Source organism: Primulina tabacum, chromosome 8 (assembly GCF_025594145.1).
Source record: "Primulina tabacum isolate GXHZ01 chromosome 8, ASM2559414v2, whole genome shotgun sequence".
Taxonomy (NCBI): domain Eukaryota; kingdom Viridiplantae; phylum Streptophyta; class Magnoliopsida; order Lamiales; family Gesneriaceae; genus Primulina; species Primulina tabacum.
Genome location: NC_134557.1, coordinates 8587847 through 8602771, shown reverse-complemented (window position 1 = coordinate 8602771; position 14925 = coordinate 8587847). Strand labels below are relative to the sequence as shown.

At 41.0% G+C, this 14925-nt stretch overlaps 2 protein-coding genes across 2 annotated transcripts; one reads left to right on the top strand and one right to left on the bottom strand.

Annotated features, from left to right (window-relative positions):
• Nucleotides 1-2231: 2231 nt before the first annotated feature.
• On the bottom strand, nucleotides 2232-6587 carry LOC142553602 (putative inactive receptor kinase At5g10020). The gene is made up of 4 exons (XM_075663971.1): nucleotides 4793-6587; nucleotides 3719-4627; nucleotides 3114-3647; nucleotides 2232-3009 (listed from the first exon to the last, which is right to left on the bottom strand). The coding sequence occupies exons 1-4, from the start codon at nucleotides 5694-5696 to the stop codon at nucleotides 2420-2422; spliced, it is 2937 nt and encodes a 978-aa protein (XP_075520086.1). The 5' UTR covers nucleotides 5697-6587; the 3' UTR covers nucleotides 2232-2419.
• A 2627-nt stretch (nucleotides 6588-9214) lies between these two features.
• Nucleotides 9215-9589, top strand: LOC142554542 (uncharacterized). The gene has a single exon (XM_075665205.1). It carries the CDS (start codon nucleotides 9215-9217, stop codon nucleotides 9587-9589), a length of 375 nt encoding a protein of 124 aa, XP_075521320.1.
• Nucleotides 9590-14925: the final 5336 nt, after the last annotated feature.

Here is a 14925-nt window from a genome sequence, read left to right as displayed (position 1 = left end):
TTCGCAGATTTGAAATTTCCAGGAAGAGGCTCCCGGACGATGATATCAGAAAACGGGCATCCTCTCGGGACTGCCCGGGCAACGCTCCGTCTTTCCAACTGTCCTTCCAAGACCTTCATCTTCTGCCTTAATTCCATCAATTCCTCTGCCACGGTAGGGGATTTGGACCCAGCGCTGGATCCCTCGTCTTCTCCTACCATCTCGTTATCCCTCCTTCCCTGCCCCTGCTCCTACTCCTGCTCAAATCCCTAATCACGTCCCTGTTTATCACCGGGTGGTGTGACAGGGTAAGAGACCTCCTTCCTGGCCTTAGCTAGCACAACGGCATTGGCCATCATTTTCTTTAACTCTTCAGGGGTCAGGGTAATGAGGTTTGTTCCAATGTTATTAACATCAGCTTGTCTTGAAGTTTGCCCCCCATCACCCTGGGCGTGAGAATTACCCTGGTTGGTTCTTCTCGTACGAGCCATATCAACGTCTCGAACTCAGCGATTTCCCACAGACGACGCCAATGATGTGATCTCGTTAAAATGGGTGAGCCGGGTACGGGGCTCTAACGGACCAAATCAATAATTTATAATGTTTGGGAATTTGAGTGAAGATGATGGCTTTGGATCAACACCTGTAAACAAGAAAGTAACTCGTGAATGGGCGCCGGAGGGATGTCCGGCGTGGCCACTCCGATGCTTAAGTCAGCAGGCTTTTTGATGAACACAAGCAATATTTGAGAGGAAATATGTAAGTGCTTTTAGTTCAAAGATTTCAGAATCATTAAATGACTTTAATACCTGCTATTTATATTGGAAGAATGGGTAGTTACCTCGATTACCCCACCACCTACTAAGTCGGTTTATCATACTAGCTTCTGATGACTTCTCGGATACTCCAAACCCAAGTGGTTCTGACGGATTAGACTGCCTGTATCGATCACACTCGAGTGTGGTGCAATTCTCGAGGTGGCCTGGGTAGTTGGTTACCTGGGTACCTGTATGAGAAACCGGGTGGAGGAAAAGTACCCGGGCAGTTGGTTTTTGATCCGGGCTATCCAACCGATAACCCGGAAATGGGTCACCATTAACCCGGACCTTTACATGGGTATCAAATAGCTAAGATTTTCAAAAGAAAATTTCGATTGTTTGATGCAAAAAAAGAATATAGAAAATTCGAGTGACTGAAACTAAAATTGAAGCAGCTATGTACTTTGAAGTAACAGAGAAAAAAGCAACGACTGGAGTGGGAGAGAGTCAGAGTTCCATATCATTTGGAAAAATTAATAAAACGGGAAAAATTTAGTAAAGAGGAATTTAATGTGTGCATAACAATTTTAAATGGGTGTTGAACATATGGAAACGAGACATTAATCGAAATTAAAAAAAAAATGTTAATTAATTTATCTAGATTTTTAATATTTGTATTACGACTAATTTAAACATATTTTTGGTTGTCCGGCTAAGCAAATTTAGGGGATGATGTCATCATCTCATGTAAGGAATTACAACAATACCAATCTATTAAAATGTAAATAAAATACTTTAAAAATATTCAAGAGCTGGCCCTAAGCTCTTTAAAGTTTCAGAATATAATTAAATTACTTATTTTTTTTATTATTTTGAGGGGGTTTAAAAATATAATTTATAATTAATATTAAAAGTGTTATAAATAAATAATGATTTTCTGAAACAGAGGAGTAATTGCTAATCTGTAGATAAAAAAATTCACATTTAGTACAGTAAAAATGTATAATTTAGAATGACAAAATGTAAAGTTTGTAAAAATAAAAATATTCATAAGATTTATAATAATGTTTTAGTTTTATTAGTAAAATATCCCTTTAATTTATTTATTTTTTTATATTGTGATTATCAGTGTTCGATGATATTTTTTAAAATGGAAAATTATATAATATAATATAAAAAGAAAAGTAGGAATTGGGAAATGGTTCAAGTTGACTAGAATTTAATGAAGGACAAATCCATATAAAAATAGCAACTAACAATTAAATTTTTTTCAAAGTCATCAAGTAAATTACTATATTTATGTGGCCATTATGTATTACTTACCATTTATTCTCAAATTTTTTAAATCGTACAACAACTCAAATATTATGTTTAAATTGTTCTGAGACAATTATTATATCAGCCATTGTGCGATACAATTTCTAAATTTATTTAATACACATGTACAGTGGTGATCTAATTAATAGTATTACTTATTTAACATGAACTGATGCATGATGCACAATGTCTGCTATGTTAAGAAATGGCAGTTTAACCATACACATGAAGATTTAAGTTCTGTTCTTAAAACGGCAGATGAAAAATGAATTTCAAACTACACAACTAGGAAAGAATGATAAAGTAAACTTCAAAAAAGCTAATAAGTAAACAAGAAATTTACAAACAAACTCTTATTGAGGCTATCACGGAGCTACAGAAGAAAGATCTTCAAAGACCATTTTCATATCCGGCCGTTCAGCTGCCGGAAGGATACACTTCAGAGCAATCTGAAGCATGGAAGTTAGGCCCTCTGGGACACTTCCCACGCCCTGTGTCCCCAAAATCTCCGCATCAAAGCATTCGTTTACACGGTTGTCTTCAGCCATTAGCTTCACCCATTCTGACAAATCCACTACTTCAGGATTCCCTGGGATGATATCAGCAGATCTTCTTCCGGTCAAAAGTTCCAGCAAAATGATGCCAAAAGCATAAACGTCGCTCATGAGGGATGGGCAAGGTTTGTTCATGTACGCAAATTCAGGTGGCCGGTAGCCAAGAGCACCTGCATTCAGCACTTGCTCGGCCGTACCTCCTGACGTTAATAATCGGTGGAGACTGTAATCTGTTAAAAGTGTATTTGTGGTGGGAATTTCGATCAAGATATTGGTTGATTTCAGATTTCCATGAGGTATGGCACTTTCGTTGTGTAGATAAGTGAGGCATCGAGCGATATCAATAGCGATTTTGAGCCTTTTCCCAAGCGACAAAGGAGGAAGCGTTCTTGGATCTATACCTGAAATTTGTTAAAGCTTCAATATTTTTAGATATCAAATTTAAACAATACGCATATAGGACCCCAACACTTGATAGTGTTATGAAAACAAATTCACAATTTACCATGAATATAGAGTGCCAAACATGGCGCGTCGATATACTTAGCTATGATCAGTTTCTCATGCTCCTTCGGACCCCAATAAAATCCTTGAAGAGAAACTAAATTGGGGTGTCGAATATTTCCTAGTTTCTTTGCCTCTCTTGCGAATTCCTTTCTCCCTTTCGCAATCCCTTCTTTTAGCAATTTTACTGCCAGCAAGTGACCTGAAGCAAGCACAGCCTTATACAGCGTTCCATGGCAACTCATACCAATCGCTTCTGCAGGCGCAGCTGACAGTTCTTCTGCAGTAAATTTCATGGAGTTACCAAAAAGATGTAGATCTCCTGCCAGTTTTCCTGGTGAGCAAACCTTGAGAGAATTTGAATTTTCAGGTTGATGACAAAGCACTGTAGGTGATGTGTTAGCAGACTGGGTGGTGATGGATGCAGGACGAGGTACCACTTCCGTTTTTCTTGTTGATTCTTGAAAGTCGCGGTCTTTCCTTTCGTCAACTGCTGAAGAGACATCCCTGTGCTGATGGCCAGATTCTGCACCCACTGAACATAAAATCATAATGAGACTCGGACTATTGATGATGAATCAGGACAATGGTTTCTAAGATGCTCACCTTTTTCGCAACCAGTTTCTGTGGAGGTTGTATTAACTCTTTCTTGATGAACTCTGCAGAAGATCACTAAAACCAGTATCACTAAAATGGATACACCACCGACCACACCAACAATAATGGCAGTTCGGGTTGCAGATTTCATGTGAGAACCATGCGTCCTCAAGCTTAAATTGCCATCGCCTTTCGCTGAAGATGCCTCGTTCGGGAGTATCAGCAAGTAATTTCCAGGATGAAAAGACGAAGAAGGGAACTTCTGTAACCTTCCAGGAACAATCCCAGATAGATTATTGTATGATACATTAAATTCTTTCATCGTGTCAGGAAGATCATCAGGGATACCACCCTCAAGATCGTTGTTAGATAGGTCAAGGTTTTCCATGAGATGAAATCTACCCAGTTCAGGGGGCAATGAACCTGTAAGTTCATTGTACGAAAGATTGAGAGCTATCAGGCTGTAGTTTTGTGAGCGGGTTGCATCGATGGGTATCATGCCAGAAAATTTGTTCAAAGACAGGTTAATTTCAGTCAATTTTGTGGAGTTAAAAAGGGTAGGAAGAAGGGAACCACTCAGTTGATTTACGCTAAAATCGATAACTTCCAACTCCGGATATGTTCCAAGAACAGGTGGAAGAACTCCGCCTAATGAGTTGTTGGAAATCTTTATTGATGCAAGCCTCAAGAACTGAGATGTTTGGTTTGGTAAGAATCCAGTTAATTCGTTTGAGCTCAAGTCGATTACTTCAATATAATTTCCCCAATTCTGAATTCTTGACAAATCTCCTGAGAACATATTGTGACTAAGATCTATTATTGCACAGTGACCGGCTCGTGTAGGTAAGGGACCGTAAAGCCTGTTATATGATAAATTTAGTGTCCTCAGATTCTCAGAAGTTATACTTCCGATTGGACCTGAATAGAGGCAAACATAAAAACTAGAGCATCACAGAGACAGAGTAAAATAAACTAAAACAGCATTCTTTTAACAGTAAAAGCTAAAATTTCTGGCCAAAGTTCACCTTTGAACAACTGCAAGAATAATATAAAAGTTTACAGCAATGCATCTGGTACACGTACCTTCAAGATGATTTTGGCTTAGATCTAATTCAGACAAGATCATCGAGCTCTCTTGCAAAAGGCCTTGCGGCATGGAACCTGATAACTGGTTGTTTCTAATTTTAAGAACTCTAAGAGATACCACAAAACTAAAAGATGGGACATTTCCGACAAAATGATTATCAGTGGCATCAAACACCTCCAGACTGTCAAAATACGGTATTCCATCGTGAGGGAAGAGTTCTCCAGTCAAGTTATTATGACTAATATTCAGATACTGAATAGACGAAATAAAATCGGGATTTCCTAATCCTAAGTCCATAGTTCCCGAAAACATATTGCTACTCAAATCAACATGCAACGCGGAATCTAGTTGTCCTAAAAGGGCCATTAAATCTCCTACAAAATCATTCCAGCGGAAGTCCAAGTACTTTAGAAGCTCCAGACTAGCAAAACCAGATGGAATTTCTCCTCCCATCCTGTTAAATGAAACATTAGCAAGTACCAGGTTTTTTAAGGTTGTAAATTGAGTAGGGACTGAACCTGTAAACAAATTGCGTGAAAGATCCAAACTTTGCAGAGATTGAAGCAATCCAATCTCTTTTGTCAGAGTGCCACTCAACTGGTTATTGGAAATACTTAAGTTCTGAAGTTTTTTGAGCCCAGAAATAGCAGAAAATTGGAGTTCTCCGACTAATCCTAAATCATTCAGCGTAATTGAGGTCACACTACCATTCCTGCAAACAATGCCGTACCAGTCCTTGGGGCAACCATCAGATTCTAAAGACTTAGGATCCCATGAAACAAGAACTTTCCCGGAAGGATCACTCTGAATTCCCTTTTTGACTTCCAATAATGAATCTATTTCCAATTCTCCAACGGATAATTCTACCAATAACAGCACTACAAAACAAATGAACTGCATTCTTTTCAAGAAGAAACGTGGGCTGATAAATTTATAGACAATGGCCAAGTTTATTATGAGGAAAAATGAAGGAATTCGAAAGGCAGGAATCTCACAAACACAAAAATATTAAGAGTAAAAAGTTGAGAGCAAAATCAAAATGCAAATGCGGAACAAGTTCCTACAAAAATAGGGGCGCCCTTAGCAATAAATGTGGAACAGTGAAAGCTTTCCCTCACCTTGCTTTCAAATCCGAGCACATTATAGCAGAATTTAAAACACTCCAATCATTACCTCTAATCATTTAACAACCAAGAGTCCCACAAAAAACCCCCAACTTTTTATCAACCCAAAAACAACAAATAGCCTAAAAAGAGTTCCACATCTGCATGAGAGTAATACACTAATACTAATCTGCAAACAAAACAAACCCAGAATTTCTTACATTGAATAGTAAAAAGCCCACCTTTTCCTTGCCCAAGAATCAAGAAAAAGAAAATGTACTGAAAAGAATCCCATAAAGGCTATCCAGCCTTTATCTCGTCTAGATAGACAGACACCACAGTGTAGTGGAAAGTAAATGTTATGCGGGTGCAAGAAACTGAAAGTGACAGAGCCGTGTTCTCAAGGGAAAATGGTCAACAGCACAACAAATCACAAGACTTTGAGAAGAGTATAATTTTGGTTGGTGGGTTTAGTAATTGACTGTAAAAATACAGCCAGAAGAATCAAGGGAAGTGATTCACTGTGGATGGGCAGTACTGTGGAGTGTAAGTTACACGGAAATTAGAGAATTATTTTTAAATTTTACAATAATATATTTTTGAATCATTAGTAATACGACATAATCATATGAATAATATAACTGGAAAGTGCAAATTATTGAAAAAAAAAATTATGGATACAATGCCGAATAAAGTCGTGACCTTTCTCTAATATAGTTTCAAATGCAGCAATATTGACTCTCAAAGTGCTAGTTTTACAAATAAAAGTTTCTTATATAGATTTTTTTAATATTTAAGTTTCAAGTTGCAAATATATCGAAACAGCTGGTAAAGTGGAGATTGTCGACACTGCAGTGTGTGTATTGCGTGTTGTGTGTGTCTCGGCATCTTTGTTTGTTTTATGTGCATCCAAGATTCATGACAGCTGAGGTTAGTTGGCAGTGAATGGATAAGGATCCTTCCAAATATATTAAAGGTTTTTTTAAAAAAAAATTAAAAATCAAATTACACATTAAATAAATAAGAAATAACTATATCTATCAACCGCGATGGATAAGAGTTATCATCTCAAAACATGGGTGAGGGGTTTGACAGATCAAATTGTGCAAGGCCTTTTGCAAGTTCAATATTATTACAACGTATAATATTGAATGAGATTTTGCCTTTCTAGATTATGAGATAATGATTCAAATATTAAAATGATATGTGATACCCCAGGGATGGGCTCATTACTCCTGGCACATCCCTAGCTCAAATGGAAGACATGCCCATCAAGGCCCAGGTATTCTCTTATAAATAACAGGTTTGAGTGTTAATTCATTCAATTCATTATATCGTTTTCAGCAGCACCCTTAGCTGCTCCCCCCATATATCCTCAGTCTTTGACTTGAGCGTCGGAGGGGCTACGCCAGGACACCCTCCTGGCCCCCTCCTAACGATCTTATTTGTGATTTCAGGCTCAGGATAATTTCAGAACCCGCGTCTGGACTAGTGACACTTGCTGGAATCGGACCCTAAATTTCCCGTGAGTATCACTTGGCGTCGTCTGTGGGAACACTTGAGTTGAGACGTAGAGATGGTAGGCAAGAAAGGAAGTAGAAGAGTTACCTCGGCATCATCGCGTCCTCAGAGGGGACCCGAACAATCTTATGTTGAGACAAGACAAGAACAACCGCGTCTTGAGACGAGACAAGAACAATCTCGTCAAGAGACAAGAACCGAGCAGTCCCTTCACGAGACAAGGGTCGAGCAACCCCGTCCCAATGAGAATGTGGGGAACTTGACCCTGGAACAGTTGGGCCAATTTATCACCCGGACAGTGGATGAGGCCATGAAGAGGAATCAAGAGTCTATATTTGCAGAAGATCAGGCCGCTCGCCAGGAGCGAGAGGAGAATGTGAAGGGCAGTCAGAGTAGGGTGGAGGAGACGCGACCCCTCCCAAGTGAGGAGAATCCGGAGATGGATGAGATGTGGAGGGAGATACAGATGTTGAGGCAGCAGTTGGGAAGCAGAGCACCGGCACCCAAGAGAGGAAGTCTCTTTTCACTAGCCATTTTAGAAGAAGGACTTCCTCCAAATTTTCGACAGTCGAATGTGAGAGAGTACGAGACTTCCTCCAAATTTTCGACAGTCAAATGTGAGAGAGTACGATGGACATACTGACCCCGAAGAACACTTGGGGAGATTTGAGAATGCGGCCCTATTACATCAATATTCAGATGGGGTTAGGTGCAGGGTGTTTCTGGGCACGTTGGTGAGGTCAGCTCAGCAACGGTTTAATACCTTGCAACCCAACTCCAAACAGTCCTTTGAGGATTTCGCTACAGCTTTCTCGCACCGATTTGCCAGCAGCAAGAGGCACCAGAAGAATTATTTGAGCATGTTTGTGATGAAACAACAAGAGGCTGAAACTTTGCGAGAATTTGTCCACCGTTTCAACAACGCAGCGCTGGAGATATCAGCGGCCACTCCTGACATCATTATAAGTGCCTTTACCCAGGGACTTAGAGGAGGAGAGTTCTTTAAATCATTAGTAAAGAAACCTCCATCAAGTTATGATGAGCTGTTATCTCGGGCGAAAAAATATGTAAATCTCGAAGATGCCCAGCGGCATAAGAGGATGGAGCAGCGACCTGGGGGAAGTAGAGTTGAGGGAGCGGAAAGAGGAAGTAGAAAGAGAGGCGCGGGCGAGAGAGAGGATGATAATGCTAGGGACAAAAGACAATTCTCATCACATGTTCCTCTGAATAGGAGTCGTGACGAGGTGATGGAGATGAGGGAGCCCGAAGAGAGGTGGGAGAAGTCGCGAAGGGCTAAGAGCAGTGCTAGGTTGCCTTCGCGGGACAGACGAGAAGGATCTGCATCCAGGAGTCGACCGAGGTCTCGCCCGTCCCCTAGGCGTGGTCAAGGCCCTCCATGGTTAAATCAGAGGGTCAGGGGAGCAGAGAGATGAAGTTCAAGGTCAAGGTGTTCCTCAGGAACTCGTCGAACCGAGGAGAGGAATGAATGAGGATAACCACCCTACTAGAGGAATGATTCATATGATCTCGGGGGGTGTTACTGATGGAGACTCTGGGCGAGCTCGGAAGGCACATGGGAGAAGGTTGGAGAACTTTGAGATATCTAAGGGTGCAGACTTACCACAAGACCCCGTCATCAGTTTTGGGGTGGAAGACCTTCGAGCCGTTATGACTCCACATAACGATGCCTTGGTGGTAACGACCACAATTGTCAATTATGATGTGGCGAGGATATTTATTGATAATGGAAGCTCCGTGAACGTCTTGTTCAAGAGCACGTTGGATCAAATGAAAATGGAAGGATTTGGGTTTGAGCCGGTATCCACCCCGCTGTATGGATTGGCAGGACATCCCATCCCGCCGCTCGGTCAGATTGTCCTTCCTCTATCTTTGGGACATGTGCCTCAGCGGGTAACAAAAATGACAACATTTACTGTGGTGGACACCCCATCTGCTTACAATGGAATTCTGGGGCGACCAGCCCTAAAGGATTTCAGAGCTGTAGTGTCCACGTATCATCAGAAGTTGAAGTTTCCCGTAGGGAAGGAGGTTGGAGTTTTATGCGGGGATCAGAGGGTCACGCGTCGATGTTATGAAGGGGCAGTGAGGGAGGAAGGGAAAAGAGCGCGTTTGGAGGTTAACATGATTAGGAAAGGAAGAACTGTGTAACTTTGTCCTATGGAGGTACAAGAGGAGCAGAGATAAAAGTTGGAGAATGCGTCGGGCAAGGGTCTAAAGAGGCTGAGGAACGCTTGCCACCTTAGAGAATATTAATCTTGACTTGAATTTTGCTGTATTTTGTTTCTGAATTTATCTTATGTTATCAGTTGAAAGTTAATAAAGCCAAGTTCTTATATTAAGTTCGTGGATGTTGTTGTATTGTGAGGATGAAATGGATTAAATTTTCCTGCTAAGGCATCGCCTAGATGAGGAGCAGAGTGGAGGAGAAGAATTTTATTTTCCTGCTAAGGCATCGCTTAGCAGAGGAGCAGAGTCGGGGATGAGAAAAATTTTATTTTCCTGTTAAAGCATCGCCTAGCAGAGGAGTTAGGGGGTGAGGGTGGAGAATCTTTATTTTCCTGCTAAGGTATCACCTAGCAGAGGAGTTAGAGGGTGGAGGGGTTGAATTTTATTTTCCGGCTAAGGTATCACCTAGCGGAGGAGTAAGGGGGTGGAGGTGTTGAATTTTATTTTCCTGCTAAGGCGTCACCTAGCAAAGGAGTTAGAGGGTGGGGGCGTTGAATTTTATTTTCCTGCTAAGGCATCGCCTAGCAGAGGAGTTAGAGGGTGGGCGCGTTGAATTTTATTTTCCTGCTATGGCGTCACCTAGCAGAGGAGTTAGGGGTGAGGGTGGAGAATCTTTATTTTCCTGCTAAGGTGTCGCCTAGCAGAGGAGTTAGGGGGTGAGCGGAGTTGTGGATGAGGAGAATTTTTATTTTCCTGCTAAGGTGTCGCCCAGCAGAGGAGTTAGGGGGTGAGGGTGGAGAATCTTTATTTTCCTGATAAGGCATCGCCTAGCAGAGGAGCAGAGTTGGGGATGAGGAGAATTTTTATTTTCCTGCTAAGGTGTCGCCTAGCAGAGGAGTTAGTGGGTGAGCGGAGTTGGGGATGAGGAGAATTTTTATTTTCCTGCTAAGGCGTCGCTTGACAGAGGAGTTAGAGGGTGAGGGTGGAGAATCTTTATTTTTCTGCTAAGGCATCGCTTAGCAGAGGAGCAGAGTTGGGGATGAGAAAAATTTTATTTTCCTGTTAAGGCATCGCCTAGCAGAGGAGTTAGGGGGTGAGGGTGGAGAATATTTATTTTCCTGCTAAGGTATCACCTAGCAGAGGAGTTAGAGGGTGGGGGTGTTGAAGTTTTATTTTCCTGCTAAGGTATCACCTAACAGAAGAGTTAGAGGGTGGGAGTGTTAAAATTTTATTTTCCTGCTGAGGTAGCACCTAGCAGAGGAGTTAGAGGGTGGGGGTGTTGAAGTTTTATTATCCTACTTGGTCTGAGCCTAGTAGAGGAGTCAGAGGGTGAGGAGGCTGAAGTTTGATTTTCCCTGCTAAGTCCCGGCTTAGAAGGGGAGTTACGAGATGATAAGGTGAGAGTTTTATTTTCCTGCTAAGGCATCGCCTAGCAGATGAGTTAGAAGGTGAAAAGGTTGAAACTTTATTTTTCCTGCTAAGGACTATTTTAACAGAGGAGTCAAGGACGTGGGGAAGTGAAAATTATTTCCCTTCAAAAGCTTAGTAGAGGACCGTGAAGATGGGGGCGACGAGGGCATATTGTGTTAGAAAAATTTATTTCGTTTGTCGTTAACGAACAATGTTTGCCACTGCCCGGTCAGGTCGTGGGGGTGTGGGGGCAACGCCCCCATAATTTTTTCAGAAATCACACGATCATTCGCAAGGGCGTGCTTGGGCGTCGAGACTAGCTGGCGGATGAAGGGCGTGCGTACGGGCGAGCGTGCAGAGGGAGTGGGGCGAACAGGCGTGAGGGCGAGCTGGTGCACTTGCGGGCGAGCAGGCGTGAGGGCGAGTGCTTGCGGGCAAGCGCTCGTGCGTACGTGGGTGAGCGTGCGTACGGGCGAGCATGCAGCAAGGCGAGAGGCGAGCTCGGGACGCTCGGGCGAGCACGGCGAGAGGCGAGCACGGCGAGAGGAGAGCAGGGCGAGCGCCCGGGCGAGTGAGCGATGATGGGCGCTCGGGTGAGCGTGGCGAGGGGAGCGCTCGGGTGCTCAGGCGAGCACGGCGAGAGGCGAGCAGGGGGCTCGGGCGAGCGTTCGCTGTCGAGGCTCGCGCAGGCGAGGCATGACTTGGTGAGGGCAGGGCAGCTTGGCGAGGGCGTGGGGCGAGGCGAGCAGCCGAGCGGAGGAAGAGCATGGGCGAGCGTGGCGAGGGGCGAGCAGGCCGGGGTGGTGGCTCGGGCGTGGTGGGGTGGTGGTTTGGCGAGGCTCAGGCGGCGGCTCGAGCGAGGCGGTGGCCAAGGTGTGCACGACGGTGGTGGTGAGGTGATGATGAAGCGACGTTAAGGTTAACATACAGATGAGACTTAGACGGGAGAGAGCTGGTGAATTGCAGTGGAAGACTGACGAGCGGCAGGAAGAAAGTGCACAACTCACGCCCCGTAAACCGAGGACAATACAATTAATCGAACTTCGAACCTGCGATTCAGTTCGACTTGGGAGGGGGAGACTGGTGATACCCCAGGGATGGGCTCATTACTCCTGGCCCATCCCTAACCCAAATTGAAGACAGGCCCATCAAGGGCCCAGGTATTCTCTTATAAATACCAGGTTTGAGTGTTAATTCATTCAATTCATTATATCGTTTTCAGCAGCACCCTTAGCTGCTCCCCCCATATATCCTCAGTCTTTGACTTGAGCGTCGGAGGGGCTACGCCAGGACACCCTCCTGACCCCCTCCTAACGATCTTATTTGTGATTTCAGGCTCAGGATAATTTCAGAAACCGCGTCTGGACTAGTGACACTTGCTGGAATCGGACCCTAAATTCCCCGTGAGTATCAATATGGTATCAATATTTAAAAGGAGTTTGTTCCTAATTAAACTCATGTTTTCCTTGTGTAATATGTTTCCTTATGAAGATAAACTATAGGAGAGATGAAGTCTACAAATAAGATAAACAAGGACATTGTTGACGCTGGCTCTTGGATTGATCATTCACGCACTTTGCACGACACAAACCTTTCAGAGAAAATTAATTCACAACATCGCTGCTTGATCGAAGAAGTGCTGATACCGCGTGTTGCATTGCTTGTTGGAGACATCTACAAACAAAATCCGTGACGAAGTTGGCTGAAGATCGTTTTTGTTGCTCTAGTTTTTGGCATCACGTTTTTGTTGCTTTCTTGAATAAGTTTTATTCTGGTCATTTTTTTTAGAAAGCAAGTATTTACACAAGTATTTATACTAGTGCAAATTTAATCTTATCCATCATATTTATTTAAAGTCAATTTGTGTTACAAACTTTAATATTCCGTTGCATGTTATCTGAAATTTTGTAACATTCGTCACAGCAATTAATTGTGATAAAAGTGACGACACTCTGTCATAATTGAAAGAATATTCTGAATTGCATTAACAGTACCTGCGCAAGCACTTGTGCTAAAAGTGACGACAGCTTTGTCATAATTCACAATTTGGCCTGAAGCTCTTTCATATATATGCAGGCACCTCTTACTCTTAATAATGAGACAATATGCTGTCAACGCTCGAAAAAATATAAAGTTGTCATCAGGCAAAAAATAAATTTGAGATTCATTGGCAATTATTTGTTGTCTTAACTCCCTGGAAATGTTTATCGTTCTTTGCTTTAGTCAGGAATAGCTAGATGGGTTAGAAGACAAGAATAGATTCATTTTCGGTCACACACTCTTTCATACCGTTTTTTATAATTTTTACATCATTATGTAATTGAGTATGTCTCTTGTGAGACGTTCTCACGAATCTTTATCTGTGAAACGGGCCAATCCTACCGATATTCACAATAAAAAATAATACTTTTAGCATAAAAAGTAATATTTTTAATGAATGACCCAAATAAGAGATTCATCTCACAAAATATGACTCGTGAAACCGTTTCACACAAGTTTTTGTCTTTGTTGATTTTATTTCATGCAAATAGTGCTTTTATAATTAAATTAATTTATACTTAGTTTAGATTATTTATTCGTCTTGTTGTTCAGGCGACGTGCTTGATCGTGTAGGCTTGGCATCCATAGAAAACATGATCAGTAGATCAATTATAAATTAAATAATATTTTTTAAAATTATTTATTCATATTTTGGTTTGTTTGTTTTTTTTTTTTTTTGTTTCAAACCATAGGAAAGATCTTATTTTTAAATTAAATATATTTAGTAAAATGTTTGCTTCGAAATATTACGTTGAATTTCTCTCAACTGGCATACGTGCTTGCACATTTGGTACTAAGGTTTTTTGTCCACAATAATGTGAAATCATGAAATATCAGAAGATTTTGATTAAAATGTATATCAATAACAAAATAAAAACTCATGGATCAATTTTGTTAGACGAATCTCATATTTGATCAGGCCTTACCTGACCCATGAAAATATATTAATTTTTTATGTCAAAAGTATTACTTTTGACTCCAAATGGATCGAGTCGACTCATTCGTGATACCGTCTCACATGAGACCTATTAAATATATTTATTTAATAAAAATTGAGAATTCTTTATCCGACAAGAGCTGTTTATCCTTAATAAATACCATTAATCGAATAACCTTAACTAATCCACTTCTACCACTAAAGATCACTAAAAAAGAAATTATTCTTTAATTATTGTCACTCTAGCCCTAATCAGAAATTGTCTACTGAGCATGAGATACTTCTTACCATACTGCATGTACAACACCATCATCTGTCTGCCAACCTTGAGATAATAAATTAATTAGGTATTAAATTAAATTGTAATTAAATTTATAAATTAATTAGGTATTAAGTTAAATATTAATTAGGTATTAAATTAAATAGTGATTAAATTTATAAAAACGTTAATAATTTGTGGGATTGTTATTTAGTACATGATATTTTTGTAAAAGGGTTAGTGGAGATTGTGTGGGTGCATGCACAAGCCAGCCATACATGTTCTCTTGCATAAATGTTGCTTTTAAAGTTAGTAGATGTGTTACCCTTTAGTACCAATTATTTCCATATTCAAGTCTAACTTGGTGATGAAGGATATTAATGAAAAAAGTTTATTTAATTTGTAAGTTTAAAAAATTGTAAATATTTTTTTTTATTTGGCCATTTACAACGATAGGTAATGTTGGTATATGAGGATTTAGAGAAAGCTTTGAGCATTGAAAGTTGAAAGTTATTGTTAAACATTATATGTGCAAGAAGATTTCGTCTCGTTCTTGATGATTCAGTAGATGACAATCTACTCTAAAAAAAATGTTTCAACTGGTGATAACAATAGATTTCGTCTCGTTCTTGATGATTCAGTAGATGACAATCTACTCTAAAAAAAATGTTT

What these genes read in the sequence shown, in the direction of transcription:
- LOC142553602 (XM_075663971.1), bottom strand. Translation starts at nt 5,696, where the DNA reads ATGCAGTTCATTTGTTTTGTAGTGCTGTTATTGGTAGAATTATCCGTT. An exon ending in AGAAACTGGTTGCGAAAAAG is followed by an intron (nt 3,648 to 3,718) that starts GTGAGCATCTTA and finishes TTTTATGTTCAG; the next exon opens with TGGGTGCAGAATCTGGCCAT. An exon ending in TTTGGCACTCTATATTCATG is followed by an intron (nt 3,010 to 3,113) that starts GTAAATTGTGAA and finishes AACAAATTTCAG; the next exon opens with GTATAGATCCAAGAACGCTT.
- LOC142554542 (XM_075665205.1), top strand. Translation starts at nt 9,215, where the DNA reads ATGGAAGGATTTGGGTTTGAGCCGGTATCCACCCCGCTGTATGGATTG.